This window comes from Pyrus communis, chromosome 1 (genome assembly GCF_041283825.1).
Source record: "Pyrus communis isolate YQ-2024b chromosome 1, ASM4128382v1, whole genome shotgun sequence".
NCBI lineage: Eukaryota > Viridiplantae > Streptophyta > Magnoliopsida > Rosales > Rosaceae > Pyrus > Pyrus communis.
This window is the reverse complement of record NC_142565.1, coordinates 11,290,843-11,311,275: the sequence shown is the minus strand read 5'-3', so window position 1 is coordinate 11,311,275 and position 20,433 is coordinate 11,290,843. Positions and strand designations below refer to the sequence as shown.

The 20,433-nt window shown below is 35.2% G+C and overlaps 1 protein-coding gene and 1 pseudogene across 3 annotated transcripts; one reads left to right on the top strand and one right to left on the bottom strand.

The window, feature by feature from the left end:
• Nucleotides 1-571: 571 nt before the first annotated feature.
• On the top strand, nt 572-7,053 carry LOC137720778 (uncharacterized; annotated as a pseudogene). The gene is made up of 14 exons (XR_015964352.1): nt 572-980; nt 1,227-1,263; nt 1,363-1,470; nt 2,062-2,213; nt 2,743-2,824; nt 2,952-3,357; nt 3,543-3,975; nt 4,076-4,298; nt 4,541-4,736; nt 4,899-5,041; nt 5,119-5,293; nt 5,421-5,474; nt 5,743-5,922; nt 6,581-7,053. The product of XR_015964352.1 is annotated as an uncharacterized LOC137720778 (transcript).
• A 2,525-nt stretch (nt 7,054-9,578) lies between these two features.
• On the bottom strand, nt 9,579-14,183 carry LOC137719451 (ferric reduction oxidase 2-like). 2 transcript variants are annotated; one of them, XM_088681574.1, is made up of 8 exons: nt 13,932-14,183; nt 13,733-13,835; nt 13,081-13,290; nt 12,562-12,796; nt 11,460-11,787; nt 10,970-11,213; nt 10,083-10,789; nt 9,579-9,879 (listed from the first exon to the last, which is right to left on the bottom strand). In XM_088681574.1, the coding sequence occupies exons 1-8, from the start codon at nt 14,140-14,142 to the stop codon at nt 9,740-9,742; spliced, it is 2,178 nt and encodes a 725-aa protein (XP_088537700.1). In that variant the 5' UTR covers nt 14,143-14,183; the 3' UTR covers nt 9,579-9,739. The 2 variants fall into 2 exon arrangements, with proteins under 2 accessions (XP_088537700.1, XP_088537724.1); XM_088681598.1 differs by having other exon boundaries at nt 13,081-13,287; nt 13,932-14,179.
• Nucleotides 14,184-20,433: the final 6,250 nt, after the last annotated feature.

Below are 20,433 nucleotides of genomic sequence, written 5' to 3'. Positions count from 1 at the left end.
AAAATAATATAAGTGTAGAGCGTAAATTTAGTGTAAAAAAAGATTGTATAGGTTCAAATAAATTCCTTTTAATGAAATTCAAACGTTCTTTTTTCTAAAAATAAATAATGACTGATATGTGAATTTTTTTTAACAAAAAAAAGGAAGATAAATGCTGTTAAATATAATACTAATGAAAACATTAATTAAAAAAAGTTTAGGAAACAAATCGACTGTAGAGTCCAAAAATTCATTGAGGAAATAGACAAAATATTCCGATTCGAGGGAATAATGAGTAAGGAACATATGTTCAATCAAAGACTCGGGCTCTTAGAAAGATTTTCAGTGTGTTATGAATATGGCTTGATACACAAAATGTAATAATACAATTGGTCAAAAACTTGAATTTTTTTTCAATCAATTGTATTATTATACTTAATATACCTAAATGTGTTCCTGATTGAAATTTCTTCAACTCTTGTTATTTGATAGAAGAGTAGAAAAATCCGTTGTTTTAAGCATTCAAAAATGGGACTAGAAAACGACATATTAATCAGGGTCGTATTCGTTGATAAAATGAAAACAAAGAAATAAAAACACAGGAAAAATGGAAAAAAAAAAAAAAAAAATACTAATTGCTTTAAACTTGTTCTTCTGTCGAGATCCATACACCTGAAACGGGTGAAGCCATGCATTCAGATCTCGCTCACATACTCTAATCCCACTTTGATCCAGTCCCTAACGTTCTTATATCTCTTGCAAATTACACGAAAGCCGAACACAAAAGTCAGAGAATTGGCAATTCAATCCAGAGATATAGAAGAAGAAGAAGAATAAAGAGGAGGAAGAAGAAGATGTATATGGCATATGGATGGCCGCATGTCATCCCACTCGAACAGGGTCAATGCCCTTCTTCCCAAAAGATCATATACTTCAAGGTCATCAATCGCTTGCTGCTTGTCATCTCTCCCTCTCACCTTGAGCTCTGGAGCTCTTCTCAGGTATACTTCTATTTTATTTTTTATTTATATGTATGTGTGTGTTTTATGTAATTCGTGATGTGGGTTCGCCTGTGTTTGCTTTGTACTTTGATGAGTATTTGTGGGTTTTGGAAATTGATGTTGGTGTTAGGGAGATATGAATGTGCAGTGATCAAATGGGCAGAGTGCATTTGTTTAATTGAGATGGGTTTCTGGGGGTTTGGTGTATTTTGTTATTTGTTGATGTGGGTGTTGTGAATTTGGCAGGTACATGCATGCACTTATGCAACTATATATGAATGATGTATGTGCGTGGGTATATATTTGAGCTTTTGTTTGATGTGGGTTTTGTTAGTAAGGTGTTTGACATTTTATTCTGTGTATTTGGACTGGTGGGATTCAGCATAAAGTTAGACTGGGGAAGTACAGGAGGGATTCAGATTCAGTGCAGAGGGAAGGTGAGAATTTGCAAGCTGTTTGGAGCCTTGATGCCAAATTGATTGCCGTTCTTGTAAGTATTTCATTGATTTTGCATGTAATCTTAGTTTTGTAGGTACTTTATACCAAATTCATGTTCTTTCTTATGTAAGTGTGTATGCAAATGCATGAACAAGTTATACAACGTGTCTATTTATGCATGCAAGGGTAGCTCCTTCATGGTCATCACTACTTGTGCAGTGACTGGGATTTGTTGAGTAACTTGAGTTTGCATGTCCACACTTAACCATATAAGAGGAAATGAATGCAAAATGGTTTAACTGATCAATGTCAATTTGGTGGACATCAAATTTTACCTAAAGTCAATAAATTTCAGTAGAAGTTTGAGTATATTTTGAACTGTTAATCCCATTTCCGAAATATGTTTTGTCATAAGTGCACTTTACTTTTGTCCTCTGTTATTTGTTGTTTAAATGAATCTTTTAAGGTGAAGAATTATTGATTATGATCTGAAAGGATAATTGTCGTGAGAAGAGGCATGAAGAGTGATTTGTGAGAGAAATGTGATTTTATGTGCTATTTTTTCGTTGTCCACATTGAACTTTAAAACTACATGTAGTTGTTTCAACTTATTGTAGATGTTTGTTTTTGTTTTTGTTGGCAGACATCGTCTTTCTTTCTTCACCTTTTCAAGGTCCAGTTTACTGAGAAAAAAAAAATACAACTAGGAGGGAAGCAACCCTCTGGTTTGTTTCTTGCTTCTATATCTCTTCTTCTCAGTGAGGAGGTGCCATTTGCAGAAAATGACTTGGCAGTGTAAGTATTCTCCTGAATATGTTTAGAAAACTGGAGTTTTAATATGGAAGTGTCGTTGCCTTTGGATAACATATAAAATTTTGAGTCCATATAGTTTATTCACCAAATTTTAAAGGATTTAGGTGTTGATCAAATGAAATGAGTCGGATATTTCATAGACATTTTAACTAACCGCAACTAAATAACCTCAGGCAGGTTCTAGATGCTTGAATACAGTTAACACCTTTCACTCTGTACTCCCCAAACAAAAGTATTTATAATAAACAAGATTTTGTGCCAATGGGAATATGTTCTAACATGCTGAACTTGTATTGTAAATAAATTTATTTTTCAGTTCTTGAGTTTCATATTCGTTCTGACTTTATTTCTCAGAGTTACATTTAATTTTGCATTTATTTTTGGGTATGTAATGTTCCTAGGACAGCACGTGAATCCATTTATTTATTTCTTTTTCAAATTAAGCAATCTTGCAAGATATTCTTACTGTTGCTATAACTGTTTTTCTTCTAATGTGGCTTTTCTTTTTCAGGAGCAATATTGTAAGCGATAGCAAACATATACTAGTTGGACTTTCTAATGTAGGACTATATAGTATCCCCTGGAAAGGAGAGGTAAAAGAAAATATTGATATGCATAAGCTGTTCTTACTGTAGTCTATCTAATGTCTTTCTGTAGGGAGCTGATATATTATCCTCTTGTTGACCAAGTTGTTGAGTGAGATTTTCCTTTCATGTACAGTTCTATGGGACTTTCGAACTTGATCCATTTCCACGTGATGGCAGTGAAGTTATCCCGTCACCACATTCCTTAGATAATGGTGTTGCTTCTAAAGGGGTTCAAGGAACGATTGGCATCTCCCGGAAGTCTGCTATTATCCAGCTAGAGCTTTGCCTTCCATTGAGGTTTCTATTTGTGTTGTATTCTGATGGACAATTAGTGTCATGTTCTATAAGTAAGAAAGGTTTAAAACATGTTGAATCTATATTAAAGCTGAGAAAAGGTTGGGGGTTGGTGATGCTGTATGTGCTTCAGTAGCATCAGAGCAACAAATCCTTGCTGTTGGTACCAAAAGAGGGCTTGTGGAGTTATATGACCTTGCAGAATCTGCATCACTGATTCGATCCGTCTCTCTTTATGACTGGGGGTAAGTGTGGGATCTGAGTAAACTGTATTTTGGTAGATTTGAGTTTCAACTTATCAGGGCCAGATATTTTCAAATTTTCAATTATTCTGGCCGCGGTTATTTACCAAACAGTTCAAAACTTGAATTATGTTGTAAATTTCAGATCTAAAAATGTATGATATATGACCCGGCATTCTTATTTTCAGATACTCAATGGAAGACACTGGACCTGTCAGTTGCATTGCGTGGACACCTGATAATTCTGCTTTTGTAGTTGGGTGGAAGTTAAGAGGACTTACAGTTTGGTCTGTCTCTGGTTGTCGTTTGATGTCAACAATCCGTCAAATAGGTTTAAGTTCAGTATCTTCTCCAATGGTTAAGCCAATCCACGAATGTAAATATGAACCTTTGATGACTGGCACCTCACTGATGCAGTAGGATGAATATAGATATAGGCTTTATGCTATTGAAGAACGATTTTTGGAGAGGGTTCTTGCATTTTCCTTTGGAAAATGTTGCCTTAACAGAGGAGTCTCAGGAATGACATATGTTCGTCAAGTGATATGTGGTGATGATCGATTGCTTGTTGTGCAGTCTGAAGATACTGATGAACTTAAAATGCTACATCTTAACCTTCCAGTTATGTCTTTACATCACATACTTGATATGTTATTCTCATCTGAAGTTGTTTCTGATGAGTGTTTAATTTTCTTTTTCTTCTCTTTTAATTTTGGTTCAGGTTTCTTATATCTCCCACAATTGGCCAGTTCAACATGTAGCTGCTAGCAAGGATGGAATGTACTTGACAGTTGCTGGTCTCCGTGCGTTAATCATATATGATATACGATGGAAGAAGTGGCGAGTGTTTGGAGACATTACTCAGGAACAAAAGATTCAGTGCAAAGGTTTGTTATGGATGGGAAGATTGTTGTTGTCTGCAACTGCATTGATTCTTCTAACACGTGAGATTCCTACCCATATTAGTTTACCCTCCGATAGTTTTTGTCTTCAGCAATGTCATAGTTTGATTTGGTGGTTAAATGCCTAGGCACCTACACTATTATGCCATTCATACTTTTAGTCCAGTTTATGTCTAGAATTTTAAGTCTGCATTCTATCCTTTCTGTTGGTAAAATTGAATTTTTAGTTGTTTTATTATGTACTGTTGGATATTCATAAGGGTCAAACTGATGTAAAATTGCAGGTACGAATTGCTTTTCTATCCAAGATATCATCTTGATCAGAGCTCGCTACTTTGTCGAAAACCATTGCTGGCTAAACCAATGGTGATGGATGTCTATCAAGAGTATATACTTGTCACATATCGCCTATTTGATGTACACATATTCCATGTCAAGTTCTTTGGTGAATTGACACCTTTCACCACTCCAAATTTACAGGTAATGGAATGTTTGCTAGCTTTTTTTGTAATAATTCTAACTTTATAGAATATGGTAGTATTTACAGATAGTTGAGCACTTGTGATTTAATTTGCACACTAAATGAGAATAATTTAGTGAAAATTATTCTTCATGCGTTTTAAGTGATAAAATGACAAACAGCTTTCTACAGTACAAGAACTCTCAATTATGACTGCAAAGAGCCATCCTGCAGCAATGCGTTTTGTACCTGATCAGCTTCCAAGAGAGGGCATTTCAAACAATCACATTTCTAATTCAGATCCTTTATCAAAGGAGCCTGCGAGGTATGTGCTCTCCAAAATGTAGTCTGTAGAGATCTATCAGCAGACACATGCCTCTGAATGAATGCATGTTTTTCTAGGTGTTTGATACAGAGGGTTAATGGGGAGCTTTCACTTCTTGATTTGGATGATGGACGTGAGAGGAAGCTTACTGATTCTATTTAATTATTTTGGGTTACATGTGGTCAATCAGAGGAGAAAACAAATCATATTGACGAAGTTTCAAGGTTAGATTACGGCCACCAAGGAATGCAGGTAATGGACTGCTGAGGTTTCATAGTACGACTTTGATATGATATTGTGTATAGCTTTACCATTTTGTGCTCTAAGCACAGTAGTTTGTACTATGATATTTATTCTGGTTGGAAGTGTATTTTTACAGGTTTGGTATCCATCTCTGGGGGTTGACCCTTTTAAGCAGGAGGATTTCTTACAGGTATGTATGCATTCAAGAAACAGTGTGTTTCTCATTGAGCAGATGGTGTAAATTTTTATGTTTCATTAAAGTTGTATGCTTATATTCTTTTTCTGGGAGGTTCTGTATATTGTGTCTTTACACGCCGTTTCAATGTCTGTTTGTATGGCCTTACTTTGAAGACTTTTATATTTGATAACTTGTCTTCCCTTAAAGCTTAGTGGAACTTGATATATTTTGGCCTGTCTTTTTACTCTGATTGGTTAAATGACTCAGCATAATTTTGTAGTTGGATCCAGAACTTGAATTTGATCGTGAGGTATATCCTCTGGGACTTCTTCCAAATGCTGGTGTTGTTGTTGGCGTTTCCCAGAGAATGTCATTTTCTGCCAGCACAGAATTTCCATGTTTTGAGCCAACTCCTCAAGCTCAAACTATACTGCATTGCCTTCTGAGGCACCTTATTCAGGTACTAATTGTTTTTTATTTCTTTGATTTCGAGTGGAAGGTGCTTATCATATTGGATCTCATCTTACAGAGGTTACCTTGAGTTCTGGACTCACAGGCTACTAGCCTTTGCCATGATTTTCTTGTGTAGTAAAAGGTGGTTTGAATCTGGTTTGTTTTATTGTGTAATATATGCATCTGCAAATCATAATCTGCAAATAGGTTGTAAAGGGCGTGTGATCTATGCTTGCTTTGCAATACTGATTGTGTGTTAACAAGGTAGGCAATTGGGTAGACTTTATGATATCTACATGGTCTTTGCCATGATTTTCTTGTGTAGTAAAAGGTGGCTTGAATCTGATTTGTTTTATTGTGTAATATATGCATCTGCAAATAGGTTGTAATGGGTGTGTGATCTGTGCTTGCTTTGCAATACTGATCATGTGTTAACAAACTAGGCAATTGGGTAGACTTTATGAAATCTACATGATCCGTACATGGTCAGTGCCTAGAGACTTGTAGTTATATCAAGTTTAAAGGCCATAGGAGTATTGGAGTTGTATGTTTGTTACATGGTCAGTACCAATGAAATATTCTTTTGACAAGCTTGAGTGTGATGCATATGGTCCTGTGCTTGGTTTTGAAACATTCTTCCTGGTTGTTTTGTTTCTGTCTGCTAGAGGGACAAAAGCGAGAAAGCTTTAAGGTTGGCCCAGTTATCAGCAGAAAAGCCTCATTTTTCTCATTGTCTGGAGTGGCTTCTCTTTACTGTGTTTGATGCAGATATATCCGGATATGTCTAATGAGGGAAATAAATTAGTATCTGTTATGTTTTGGATGTGAAAATATCCAGGAATGCCTAATTAGGGAAAACAAAATCATATCTGCATTGAACTTGGTAAACTGAGATGATTGATAATTGAGAAATGAATTGTTCTTGGTGTTTTAGTGAATTCGGGTACTTGGGTGTTCCCACTGGTGTCCTGTACTAATCAAATATCATAATCAGGATAAACTCTGCGTTCCTTTTGCAATTCGTTCATCATTTCTTCGTGCATGATCACATTCTGAAGTTCAAATTCCACTCTAAATTGTCAGTAGTCAATTCTACTTTTATATGTAATTATTCCATCTATATGTTAGTTACTGTGTATGCCTATTTCCAGGAAAAATGTAAACAAGAATCAGAACTCTGTCCCTAGATTTGCAAAGAGTCCAACACTCTTAGAGAAGACCTGTGATTTGCTCAGAAAATTTCCAGAATATTTTGATGTGGTCGTCAGTGTCGCAAGAAAAACTGATGTCGACATTGGGCGGATTTGTTCTCTGCTGCTGGGAGATCAACAGAGTACTTTTTCTTTGCTCCTCTTGTTATATTATTTTCTTTTCTTTTGCCTTTTGATTTGAAATAACATTGCTTTTCATTTGCTGTGTATAAAACAAATATACCTAGAACTTCTGTAACAAGGATACTGATGCAATACAGAAGTCTTGCATCATTGTCATGCATGAAAGTGAAATTTTAGTAATGAAAGTCAACTTCATATTTGAAATGTCCTTTATCTGATGTCTATTTCAGAGACCATGGATGCTGTTTTTAATTTTTTCCTTTAGAAAAGGAAAACCTCCACAAATTACAGAACCCTGGAAAATGAATTTGATTTAAGGATCTTTGAACTTTCTTTGGATAGGTTTATACCATCATAAATACCAACTGCTGACCTACTGCCTCACAAACATTCAGTGGTTGCTCCTTCATATGATCCACTTGATATGTAATTGGCTAACTGACCTGTAATTAAAGTTTTACATTTTAATGTTTTATTCAGTGTGCTGCTGTCAGATTTTAAATTAACAATGTTTTCTGCTTTCAATTTTCAGGTTGTTTGAGGAATGCTTCCAACGTAGATGGTACCGGACTGCTGCCTGCTATATACTTGTAAGATATTGAACAGATTATTATTCTGCTTCAGTTTCTTATCTTTTCCTTTCACTTTTGACGTAAGTTTTTTCCTTAGAAAGATTAATTAGAACTTTCCTCGGTATAATTACGAGTCTTGCACAGTTTTTGTTGTGAGTGAAAATGCGGTTTAAATGAAACAACCAGTGCTTTATCACTTCTGCATTTGCCTCTCTGTTCCAGAGTAGAAAATCTTGAAACTTACATGTTGTCTGACCAGGCATTTATTTTGTGAAATTTGCACAGGTTCTATTCGATCTCTTCCAGCACGACATGCGGTTGTGGAAAGCATATAGCATCACCCTGCAGGTATTTATTGCTTTAAGCCGTGTCCACATTCGACCAAAAAACCAGCGTCCACATTCCTTTCCTTCGTGTGTCTCTAGATTAATGTTGTCCTCTATTGATATATGCTTTTCAGTCACATCCTGCATTTACTGAATCCCATGATCTACTGGGAGATTTGGACGAGAGACTTTCATCCACTGAAACTTTTGAAGAGAAATGAGGTTATAGTTGGACCTGTAAATCCTGTATCCTGCTTGGCAACAAATGGTGCTCGTTCAGTCGTTTTTCCATGAACATTTCTGTTTGCGAAATAATGAATGTCCGTCGGATCATGTAAAGATCAACAAGCAACTGACTCACACTGCTGAAAAGGGAACTGAGGCAACATCGAAGGTCCACTCAGATACAATTTTTTTATTTATTACAATAAACAAATTACTGGGAATTTGATATTCTTGTAGAGAGCTGGGAACTTATGCTCAGCCTTTTGTTTTCTTCACTTGTCACATTTTGTATAATTACTTTTCGGGTAGTATTATAAAGGCTGTTTGTACGAGCTACATGACCAGTTTTTTTGCATATTTAAGCAGATTCGTTTCCTCTCAAAATTTTGCACCGTTTCGAATAAGTGATGCAAAATATTTAGTAGTTGAAAATATTGAAGGGAATGTTGGCCTTTTTCTCCTTTATACAAAGTGACATTGGGAAGGGAGGAATCGAACCCAGAAAACTAGGGAAGGGGAACGCTAGACCACTGGTGTGGATGTGAATGACCTCTCCCGGTTATCGTTTGAGCTACAAGTTTGTTGCATAAAAGTTGATTGAAGTCATTTAGGAAGGCGACATTAGAGATGGGGAATCAAACACATGATCTCTGGTTTGGAGGTAAATACTGAATTCTTAAATTAAAATACCCTTAATCACTTGAGCTATAAGCTCTCTGAGTAAAAAGAATTCACAAATTGAAGTAGCCAAGAAATTTAGTGGAAGAAAATGAAGGAATTTTTTTTTTTTTCCCGAAAAAAAAAAACAATGAAGCCTTTTATATTAACTATTGAGCGTAAATATTGTTCAACCATCTTTCCTTGGCTCTTGATTCTCGAAAAGTTTCGCCCATTTAAACTATATTATGGGGCATTATCTGTGAAACTAGATGTCTCACAGGTATTTTAAACTAGTACAAGATTTTGTTGTTTGATACAAGCAATGGTGGGGGAGAAGAAATCGAACATAAAATCTCAAATGAAAGGATAAATTCTTTTAACCACTTGCGCTATAAGGCTCTTGCAGATTTAAGATATCCTCAATTTGCAGTTAATTTAATCAGGGTTGAGTTTTATGGGTCAAATGCTGTACATGTTGTGTAAGTGGTGACTTTCTATTCTTTAACATTCAAAAGATATACTTCAAGTAAGGAAGAAAGAGCCCAATTACAAAACCAGAACAATTTTTTATTGCTATACTGCCACTTTACACATTAATGATCACAGTAGTGAAATCTCAGAAAATTAAAAGAACATGTGAAACAAACCCACCCCACCATACAAGGTTTACCTATACTTTTATTGTATGCATAGATGATTTGAGTCGATCACCAGCTAAAACTAATGGACTCAAAATGCAGATTTTCTGCCAAACCCGACGAACAAATGGTTGCAACTTCATGCCTCATTTTCTTCGGACCACTCGCAAGAACTCCAATGCTTGATCCTTTGCACTCAAATATCACCTCTGCAAAACCAAAACTTAAAATAGTTAAACTAAAGCAGATGTGAGTTAGGTCAGTTGGTCAGGTAGTGTGCTCGTCCTTTGTGCACCAAAGTTCGAGTCCCCTTCTCCGTAAATTAAACTAGGTCATAATATCGTCTAGTAAAAATAAAAAAAAAAGGTTAATTTGTTTTTAAGTATGCAAGTGTGACAATCTGATGACTTACTCTTGAGGTCTGGTCTTTCACCATAGTGCACATTTGTTGCTTGTGCAAGAGACTGTTGGGGAAGGCTTTCCAACTCTCTATCAGCATTGTAATACAGTGACTGTGGTGTCCCCATTGGAGATGGCCCTTCCATGTTCTGAATCTGCTTATTTTCCATAGCGTTCTTTTTCTTGTTCCATAAAACTGCTCCACTAGCTGTTGAGGCTATGGAAACACATATCACCAATATGTTAAGCACAGCTCTTAGAGAATACGAAAATATCGTGTTCGAATTGTGATCAATAGGGTAAATGTAGTAGCGCGTAATGATCCCGATCAAGATAAGGAATACGACGAAGGAAGATGAGATTATGAGGGCAAGCCAGAGCCAGTGGTTTGTGCCCAAAATTGGTGATACAGGTGCATCAGTTGCATTTGGTTTGAACCATATGGATCTAACAGGCTTCGACCCATCTGTTTTTGGTTCTGTCTCTCTTGTCACGTAAGCCTCGATTTGGAGATTCAGGTTGGACAAGTCGATTGAGGTGCTGGACATTGGAAGAGTTAGGTCTAGCATGGTGAGGTCCAAAGAGTTTTTAAATGCACAGATTAAGACCACTTTCGGAACTTTGCAGCTGAATGATGTGCTCAGCAGGAGGAGCTCTCGGATTATGGAGATGAATGGGGTAATTCCGCTGCCTCCACTCACCATTACAAGGGTTTCATGCCTACAAAAAGATATCATCCATTAATGTTTGTCACATTAAGGTACTAAGGTTAGATTAATTTATTAAATACTAATTCTGGTAAAGATCGACACTTGAAACTTTAAAAGGTGATTAAGTTGAGAATAGGATACATCGTATTAATACTAATGAGGGAACTATTTGTTTCGTTATGGTGCAAACCTTAGAAAATGTGTTGAAGCAGGTCCATAAGGCCCTTCAACGGCGACCTCAATCCGATCGGTTGGAGAAGGGGATGAAAGCATTTGGTATAGCTTCTTGCTCCAACTTCCTTCACCTTTGACGACGATGCTAATCTTTTCTGGTTCCAAGCTACTGTTGGAAGTAACAGTAAAAGGATGCCACTGCATCTTAGAAATACTAGGAACGTTTATGAACATGACGCTTGTTGGATTATATTTCAGCCCTGCCAATACAAAAAACATAAAAACAAAAATCATTAGTTTCTTGTAATAAGTCATAATTAATCATTTTAGGCATACACTGATCATTTTCTCATATGTCAGTAATTATATATTACGTAATTTTCTTTTAGAGGAATAGTCTAATATGTTATGCCATAAGACTGTTAATCTGAATCTTACAATCAAATGAAAGTTTTCATTGTTATGTCAGTCTAGAAAGCAATGTATAAGTACTTCCAAAGTGTTACCTGGGGTCTTGGCCAAGTTGAGCTCTAGGGTTTCGCATGGCAAAATACGTGCAAAGATTAATCGCGTGCTTGTTCGGGATTGTAAGAATCTTAGGTAACGATCAACCAAGAAGAGGTAGAAACTGGGGAGCGCAATGCAAGCATAGGCGATGCCAACGTGAAGGATAAAGAAGAACATGAAGAGGATGTAAAGGTAATGAGTGTAGAAGAAGAGCTCAAACATTTTACGTCTAATGCGAGGGATGGCAGTCGCCCACATGATCAGTCCAGAGAGCAAAGCCAGCTCTCCAGCTACATTTGAAACGCCAACCTTATCCCATATTACCATCTGCATTAAAAAAAAAAAAAAAAAAAACATTAACACATCAGTCACAGTCAAGAAGGGAGTATGTATGTAGTGTAACAAAAGAGTATTATAAAAAAGGAAAATGAGAGTGCGAAAATCTATTTTCATTTCTCATAACTTCATGTACTTTCTATTTTATACTTTTTAAACAAAATATAGCTTTAAAGAAAAAGAACGCATTTAGGCCTTTTACAATGGGGTGAATTTTTTTTTTTTATTATGTTTCTAATTTAGTCGGAAAGCATAAGAGTGATTTTAATTATTGAATTCAATATATTAAACTCATGATTTTAATCTCATAAATAAATGATCAACCATTTGAGAGGGTGAAAACGAGAGTAAATGGTCACACAATTATTAGAGAGAACTCGCATTAAACTATGTATTGTGGAAGGTCCTTACATAATTATAGGGTACCAAGTCAATTTTGTTTTTTTTAAATGCATCAAAAAGCTGTGTTATGAGTTCGCTCTCTTGAATCATTTCTCACGAAAATGGGTCCAACTGTCCCATTTTGTGACAAATACAATACTCCAATTTAAGATCTCTTTTTGTTGTTTAGTTGTTTGTTTTCTTGTTTTCTGAAATCTTTTTCCAGAATAATATATGTTTTTATATGCATGAAAAACAAACCTGCATGGCTATAAATCTAGTTCCCAATCAATCAACTCAAAAGTTTTCATTTGAAATTTCTCTTAGATTTCCACACAACATTACATATTCAAATCAACTGAATAAAAATAGTTGACTGGTTACCTGGGAAATTTGTTCAGTAGCAGCCCAGTAAATGATGTAACAAAGGCCATGAGCAGTGAGGAATGCCAGGACTATGTGTCCAAGCCAGATATGGTACTTGATGCTACCTTCAGAGGTGAGACCAAACAGTGCCAGAACCGAAGAGCCACGTGCCACAGGAAAGAAGAGAAATGCAAGGCATATGTTCCCCACAAGCCCTAGCACCAATGCTGCACTATCCAATTTAGATTCCCATCTGCCATAATTATCAGACACAAAATTGATTAATCCTAATTACTTGTGCTATTTTATTTAGTCAATCTCAAATTTTATCACAATTCAGTTTGGAAAATGATTTTCGCACTTTTTTTTTTTTCTTTTGTATTTTGTTTATTTTTAGTTTTTAAATTGATAAAAACAAACTAAAAACTAAATCAGTAGACTAAGGTGTGCAGATCGAGGAGAAAGATATGTGAAAATCGTTTTCCAAATCACAGCATGCCCTTTATTTTTAGGGTATTATTAGGAGAATGATCTTACACTTGTTCGTGGTGTTTTGCTGCTGATTGTGTGGTGATGTTCTTAAACCTGTTGTGCAAATATGTTGACAAAGACCACACCAGGAGTGTAATGAACATCACGAAAAAGGCCAGCTCTATCCCAGAAACAATTCCTAAGGGGCCTTTCACCAGCATAGGTTGTTTCCATACAGCAAACCGATTCTTCTTTGTTCCACTGCTGCTGCTGCTGCTGATAATCGAAATCCAACTACAAAAATGTTAATATTATGCTACGTACGCTAATTTTCTTTTGTCAAATAAATACTTATGTCGCACCATATGAATCTGAATCGACACTCGAGCAAAAATCAATCTACTATATCAATATAAACATCATATGCTACCAGATAGTGGCAAAATCCAACAAGAAAGAGACAATACATTATGCCAAGGATGTATGTCGAGATGTGGGTTGAGAGTATATATTTAAGATCCCAGCTCATTTTCGGAGTTGTGTTCTATTGTCAAATAAGTAACTTACGTTGTTAGACTTAAATATGAATCACACTCAAACAAAAATTAACGTATTCTCACTTCACAGTCCAATGACATAAACATCTCATGTTACAAGACTATATGGTTAAAAAAAAAAAAAAAAAAAACATTATCCCTAATTCACATATGCCACGCACCTTTTCAGTTCATGGTTATTCAACTTCTTTCCCAGATGAAGATATAAACAACCCAACACCGCAATGAACAAAATGGGAAATGTGTACACCAGAATTGTTCCACCTGCATAGCAACATTATATCCAAAAAATAATTAGAAAACCTTCTTATTACAAATTTAACTAAAAGCATTCAAAAAGTTAATCAAGATTAATGGAACCTTCAGCTCCCAAATAGGTACTTGAGCTAGCCTTTAGTCTGATTTGAGGCAGCCAAATTTGCCGATATGTATTGGTAGGCATCATGAGCCAAATTAAAAGAGTCCCCAGAAACACTACAAATATTGCTAGAAGCCTTATTGCTGCCCTCGCAATATGAATTCCTTCATGGGAAGGAGGTGATGAACTTTTCACAACCTGCACTGCATCCATCTCTGCAAATTCTATTGGTGGCTTAATTACACTTCTGTGTTGTAATTAAGAATGTTAATGGAATTTTGTGTATTTATAGGAGGGAATGAATTATATTGTATAGTAATGGCTATAGAATGTAAGGCTTTGGACTTATGGAAAACAGCATGGTTCATGCCCCTGCAGCTTCCTCCAATGCTAGATTTCTTTACACGAGGCACTCGCATACCAAGTTGGAGGATCATGAAAATAACTGTTTATTTTGTTTTCTGTTTTTTTTTCTAATTTTTGTTTTGTTTTGTTTTGTTTTGTTTTTTATTTTTTTTTTAATGAAGTCAACCACACATGCAAGGATCATGCAACATGGCTTGATGATTGATGATAACCATTCATAACTAACAAACAAAGAAAAATATCCTGGAAAAGTTGTAAAGTGTGACGAAATTATTAGTATTGTTCAATATCAATTAACGTACTATAATATGTGTGAATTATAGGTTTTATTTTTGTATGTAATATTAATATACACTTATTTACATGTTATATAATAATTGAATTCGTAAGATAACATGATGATATTGTTATACTTCGTCTCTAATTTAATAATATTAGAGACTATTGCAAGTGATGAATTATCTTGATGATTATGACATTTTTATTCAACTCTATATGTCTCGGGTTCAAACACTTCCCTCCTCCATAATATAGATTATAATTGAATATCGCTTATAATAAAAAGAAAAGAGTAAGAGTAAAATTTTAGAAAAAATTATACATAAAATATACTTTTAATACTTAATTTTTTGTTAAGACAACACTTTTTAAACATTTCAAAAAGAGACAATTATTTCACTTGAGAAATGATGTCATAACTTTTTAAACTTGCTTTTTTACATTACGATGTTACCCCTTGTGTTTGAACCATCTCTTTATTTTTTGTTAGCTGTCGTGCTTCTCTCTCTTTCTATTTCATCTTCTTGGTGCAGTTGTGCTTTTCTCTCTCATGCCCATTACCCAGAATTCAAATCAGAGAGGTATTCATGATTTTCTTCATCGAAACTGAGGTATTCATGATCTTCTTCATCAAAGCTGCTTCTCAAATCAAGCTTCACTACAACTGTTGTGAAAGGTCATCCTCTGGTGTTTTTGAGGTGCATATATACACCAACTTCCCAGTATGCATGTCTGTCTCCTTCATCAAAATAGACCGTTAAGGCTAGACTAACATCTCTCTCTCTCTCTCTCTCTCTCTCTCTCTCTCTCTCAATTTGTACTAACATCTGTAAGAAGAGCTTTCAAACAGTGAATGCAAAACTTTTCAGTTACTTGCACAGCTAAATATCTATTTTCTTCTTATGTCTTTATATGAAAACCATTATTTACCTTTTTTCTCTCACCTTCCCAATTTAAATCCGTACAAGCAACCAAACCTTATAATTTCTCCAACCACACACACAATCCAACCCCACACACACCCCCACCCTATTGAGACTACTACAATCAAACTTTTTTACACATGCATGCATGCATCGATGCACCCACTGTTCCATATCATACAAAACCTACAAACTGATTATACTAAATTATACAAACTGATTCCACTAAAAAGTATGCAAAATTGATTCTACATGTATTTGAAATTGATTTTGCAGAAATGGTCGATGACGGGTTGAACTAATTCCACAAAAATGATCGAGGACAGATTGAATTGATTCTGCAAAAATGATCGATAACTCATTGAACTGATTCTGCAAAAATGGTTGAAGGCGAGTTAAACTAATTCTACAAAAATGGTCAATGACTAATTGAATTGATTCTACAAAAAATGGTAGAGGATGGGTTGAACTGATTCTGCAAATAGATCGAGGAAATGTTGAATTGGTTCTGCAAAAATGATCGAGGACTAGTTGAACTAATTATGCAAAAATGGTTAAGGACGGTTAAACTAATTTTGCAAAAATGGTCGAGGACGGGTTGAACTGATTCTTCAAAAATGGTCGAGGACGGGTTGAACTGATTATGTAAAAATGGTCGAAGACTGATTATATTGCTTCTGCAAACATGGTCGAGGACGGGTTGAATTGATTCTGCAAAAATAATTAAGGATGGGTTGAATTGGTTCTGCAAAAATGGTCAAGGATGAGTTGAACTAATTTTACAAAAATCGTCGAGGACGAGTTGAACTGATTCTAGTAATAAAGGATACAAACTGATTCTACATATAATTTTAAAACTGATTCTGCAGAAATAGTTGATAACAAGTTGAGCTTATGGCATATATTAATTTTGTTGGAGTTGTGAATGTTGAGTTTTATTAACAGCCCTAAAGTCTTAGGGGTATAGCTGGTATTTTAAATGTTGTTTCTATGTTTTTTGGTTGGGCTTTAGTTGTTTTTATGTTATTGTCTCTCCTTGACATATTTAAAAACTAATGGAGTTCTTTGAAATATAGTGAAAGTTTTTGTCTCTATATATGAAGCTCCCAAAATTTTAAACCAAATTTGAAAACCAAATGATGTGATTATTTATGATTGAATTATTATCTAAATGTTATTAATATGCATATTTCTATTGGTGATACATCATTTGATTTAAAATTTTGATCTATCTAGCATTACTCAAAAGAAAAATAGGAGAGTCTTATTTAAAAGTTCAATTATTAGGGACTCTTATTTTGGTCCTACTTAAATAAACCATTGTTTTTTTCTTAGGATGGAAAAATAAAAGGGTAGTTATAAAAACAAATTTGAAAAGATTATATTATTTTTTTAATAAGAGAATTGTTATTGGCATTCTAAAAATCTTATTTTGCACTCCAAACTTTCTATATTTAAAATGAAAAGAGAAATTTTATTTGAACACATGTAACTTCTTTCTTCACCTAACTTAAACTTTAAATACGAATTATCTTTTTTACTCTATTGCATAATTACCATCAAGTACAAAATGAAATTAACAATAAAACTAAAATTTATCAATAAACCCACACTCAATCATTAAACATTTACCATAAAGCAATCATTTTCGAACGTTCTATTTTGCTAACACCCTAAGACGAGAGCAAGCTCTTTTTTACGAATGGATGGTAACTTTGAAGTTTTGGATTCTTCAACCAAGTTTTGAATTGAAGCCTAGTGGGCCAAGTAAGTAGTTTTATCATGCCCTATATGCTGTTGTAAATTTTCTTGTCTAAAGCTGTAGTTCGTTCTATATATAAACGAATGAACTCATTTCAACTAAGAGCTGGTTGTGGTTAGCAAAAAAATGTGAAGTAAATGGATGGTTTCATTATGGATGATTCAATCTAGTAGCCCTTGTTTACAGTAATAACAGTTGGCACTGCCAGCTCAGCTTAGCTAAATAGGCTATTGGCAGTTATGCTAGTCAGGTTTCTCGAGTTTTTCTGTTTTCTGCACTCTATGTGTTTGTGAAAATGTTTCAAGATTATTTGCTTTGGGTTTGTTGATTTTTGTGCGAAAGAAAACAATGCCGATGCCATCTTTCTGCATTCTTGATTTGGGATATAAGGCCAAAGCCATTATCTCGGTGTAAGTTTCCTCCACAAGGCCGATAGCCGGAGTAAAGTTCTTGGAAAGTATTGTTTGTTGTTATTGTGTGCAAATTCATTAAGGTCAATTGCCGGAGTGTAGTTCTTGTTGAAATCTTGATTACTAATTCTTGTATTTCTTGTATTTCTGTCAAGATGGCTGAATCGGATGTTAAGGTTTGTTAGGGATGTTGACAGTAAAACTGCAAGACGATAATTTTGTTAAATGGAGTAATCAATTTTCATCTGTGTTGAGGGGGTATGATTTGTTTGATTTCTTCACTGGAGAATCACCATGTCCACCTAAGTATGTGCTTGATACATAATTGGGGGTCACAAATGAAATTACCGCTGCTTACAAAAGTTGGGTGAAAAAGGATTTAGCTTTGTTAAGTTTGCTAATTGCAACTCTTTTGGATGATGCTATGGAACATGTGATTGGATGTAAGACATCTCATGAAGCTTGGAAATGTTTGCAAGAAAGATTTGCCTTTATCTCAATGGTTCGCGTAAATCAACTCAAAACTGAATTACACACTGCTCAGAAAGGTGGTGAATCTGTTGATAAATTCTTAATGTGACTAAAGGGTATAAGAGATCAATTGGTATCTGCAAGTGAAAAGGTTATTGATAATGATTTGACTATTGTTGTGCTATCTGGTTTGCCTGCTGATTTTGAGATGATTAAGACTGTCATATTGGCAAGAGACTCACCTATGTCTCTAAAAGTTTTTTGAGCACAATTGCTTGTAGCTGAAGAAAACATTAAATCTAGAATGCACTATTTATCCAATTGTATGTCTACAATGGTTGTTCAAGGAGAAGGGTCAAATTTACAAGATTTTCAAGGGTATGAACATGGTGAGAGTTCTAGTTCTCAGAGATCTCAGGCAAGTCTCAGTAATGATCAATGTAGGACTAATTTTCAAGGAGGAAATGGTTTTTCAGGAGTTAGAAATGGCACTGGCAGTAGAGATTTTCAGTCTTCACAGAGAGGAAGCTTTAATAATAGAAGGTTTGGAGGTGGGAATGACAATTCCAGCTTTTCATCAGGGTTTAATAACAGAAATGGGGATAATGGTTACTCTAGAAGTGGTAAAAGTGTTGCAGGACATGAATCTGTGTGTAATGGGTTTAGCTCAAATAACTCATCTACTGGACAAGGCACACATAAGTCAAATTGGAATGGTAATACCAATTCTAAGTACTCAGTATCACCTGAATGTCAAATTGGAATGGTAATACCAATTCTAAGTACTGAGAATGAAGGTTCATAATCTTCTGATTTCTTGGTCTGTCAGATATGTGGAAAGAGAGGGCACATAACTCTTGAATGCTTTCACAGGAACAACTTTGCATATCAGGGAAATCCTCCCCCACCACCATCAATTGCAGCAATGACAGCTCAAGCTAATGTAACTCAAACTGGAGGTTCTGGTGTTGGTTTTACTGCAAAAGAAAATTGGATCTTAGATTCAGGTGTAACTCATCACATGAGTACAAATTTAAATCACCGCAGCTTTTACTCTGTTGGGTAGAAAGGACACGGGGATGAAAGTAAGAGTGATTGACCGGACTTCATTTCAAAGGAAAGTTCTTTAAATTCTGACTAGATAGACACCTACCTCAATCATATTACTCCATATCATGGTGATGGAACAATTACTATTGGGAATGGTACTGGTTTAGCAGTGACACACATTGGTTCCACAAGCATTCCCACATCAAATACCTCGTTAGTTTTAAGAAATGTGCTTTGTGTACCTAAAATCACTGTGAATTTACTTTCTGTTAAGAAATTATGCAGAGATAATGGATGTTGGTTTATATGTGATGATCTTATCTTCTTCATACAGGATAAAGCAACAAGGAAGATACTGTACCAAGGAAAGAGTGATGGCGGGGAGCTGTTTACAATACTAGTGAATGTATTTGCAAAGTCTTTTGCTGCAAAGTTGGAGCAATGTGTTGGTTTTATTGGCAAGAAGATTCAAGTGTCAAAGTGGCATAAACGGTTAAGCCATCCATCAGAAGAGGTGCTTGCTGCAATGTTGAAGAATTATACTAATAATGTCAAAGTAGATAGTTGTGAGTCAATCTGTTCTTCTTGTATGAATGGTAAAATGAGAAGACAATCATTCTCTGTAAGACAGAATACTGCTACATGTTTGTTTGAGAAAGTACATACTGATGTATAAGGACTATCTCCAATGGTGTCTGTACAAGGTTATAGGTACTATGTAAGTTTTGTAGATGAATACTCTAGATTTCTGTGGAGTTTTCCAATGAATAACAAGTCTGAAGTATTTTTCATATTTGTTAAGTTCTGTGCATTCATACAAACTCAATTCAGTACATCAATTAAGTGTTTGCAATTTGTTGGAGGGGGAGAATATACAAGTAAGATGTTTGCTGATTTTTTAGATACAAAAGGTATAAAGCATATGATTTCATGTCCTTATACCCCTCAGCAAAGTGGACTTGCTGAGAGGAAGCACAACATATGGTTGAGACAGCAATGACACTCATGACAGAAACAAGTTTACCACTTCAGTTTTGGTTCCATGCATGTTCACATGCTGCATTTCTAGTAAACAGAATGCCATGTAGAATATTAAATATGCAATCACCATATCAGGTGCTCATTGGACAAGAACCTGATGTCCAAAATCTGAAGATCTTTGGTTCAGCAGTTTATCCATTCATGAGGCTTTATAATGACAATAAATTATAGCCACGAACAACTCAGTGTGTATTTTTGGGAT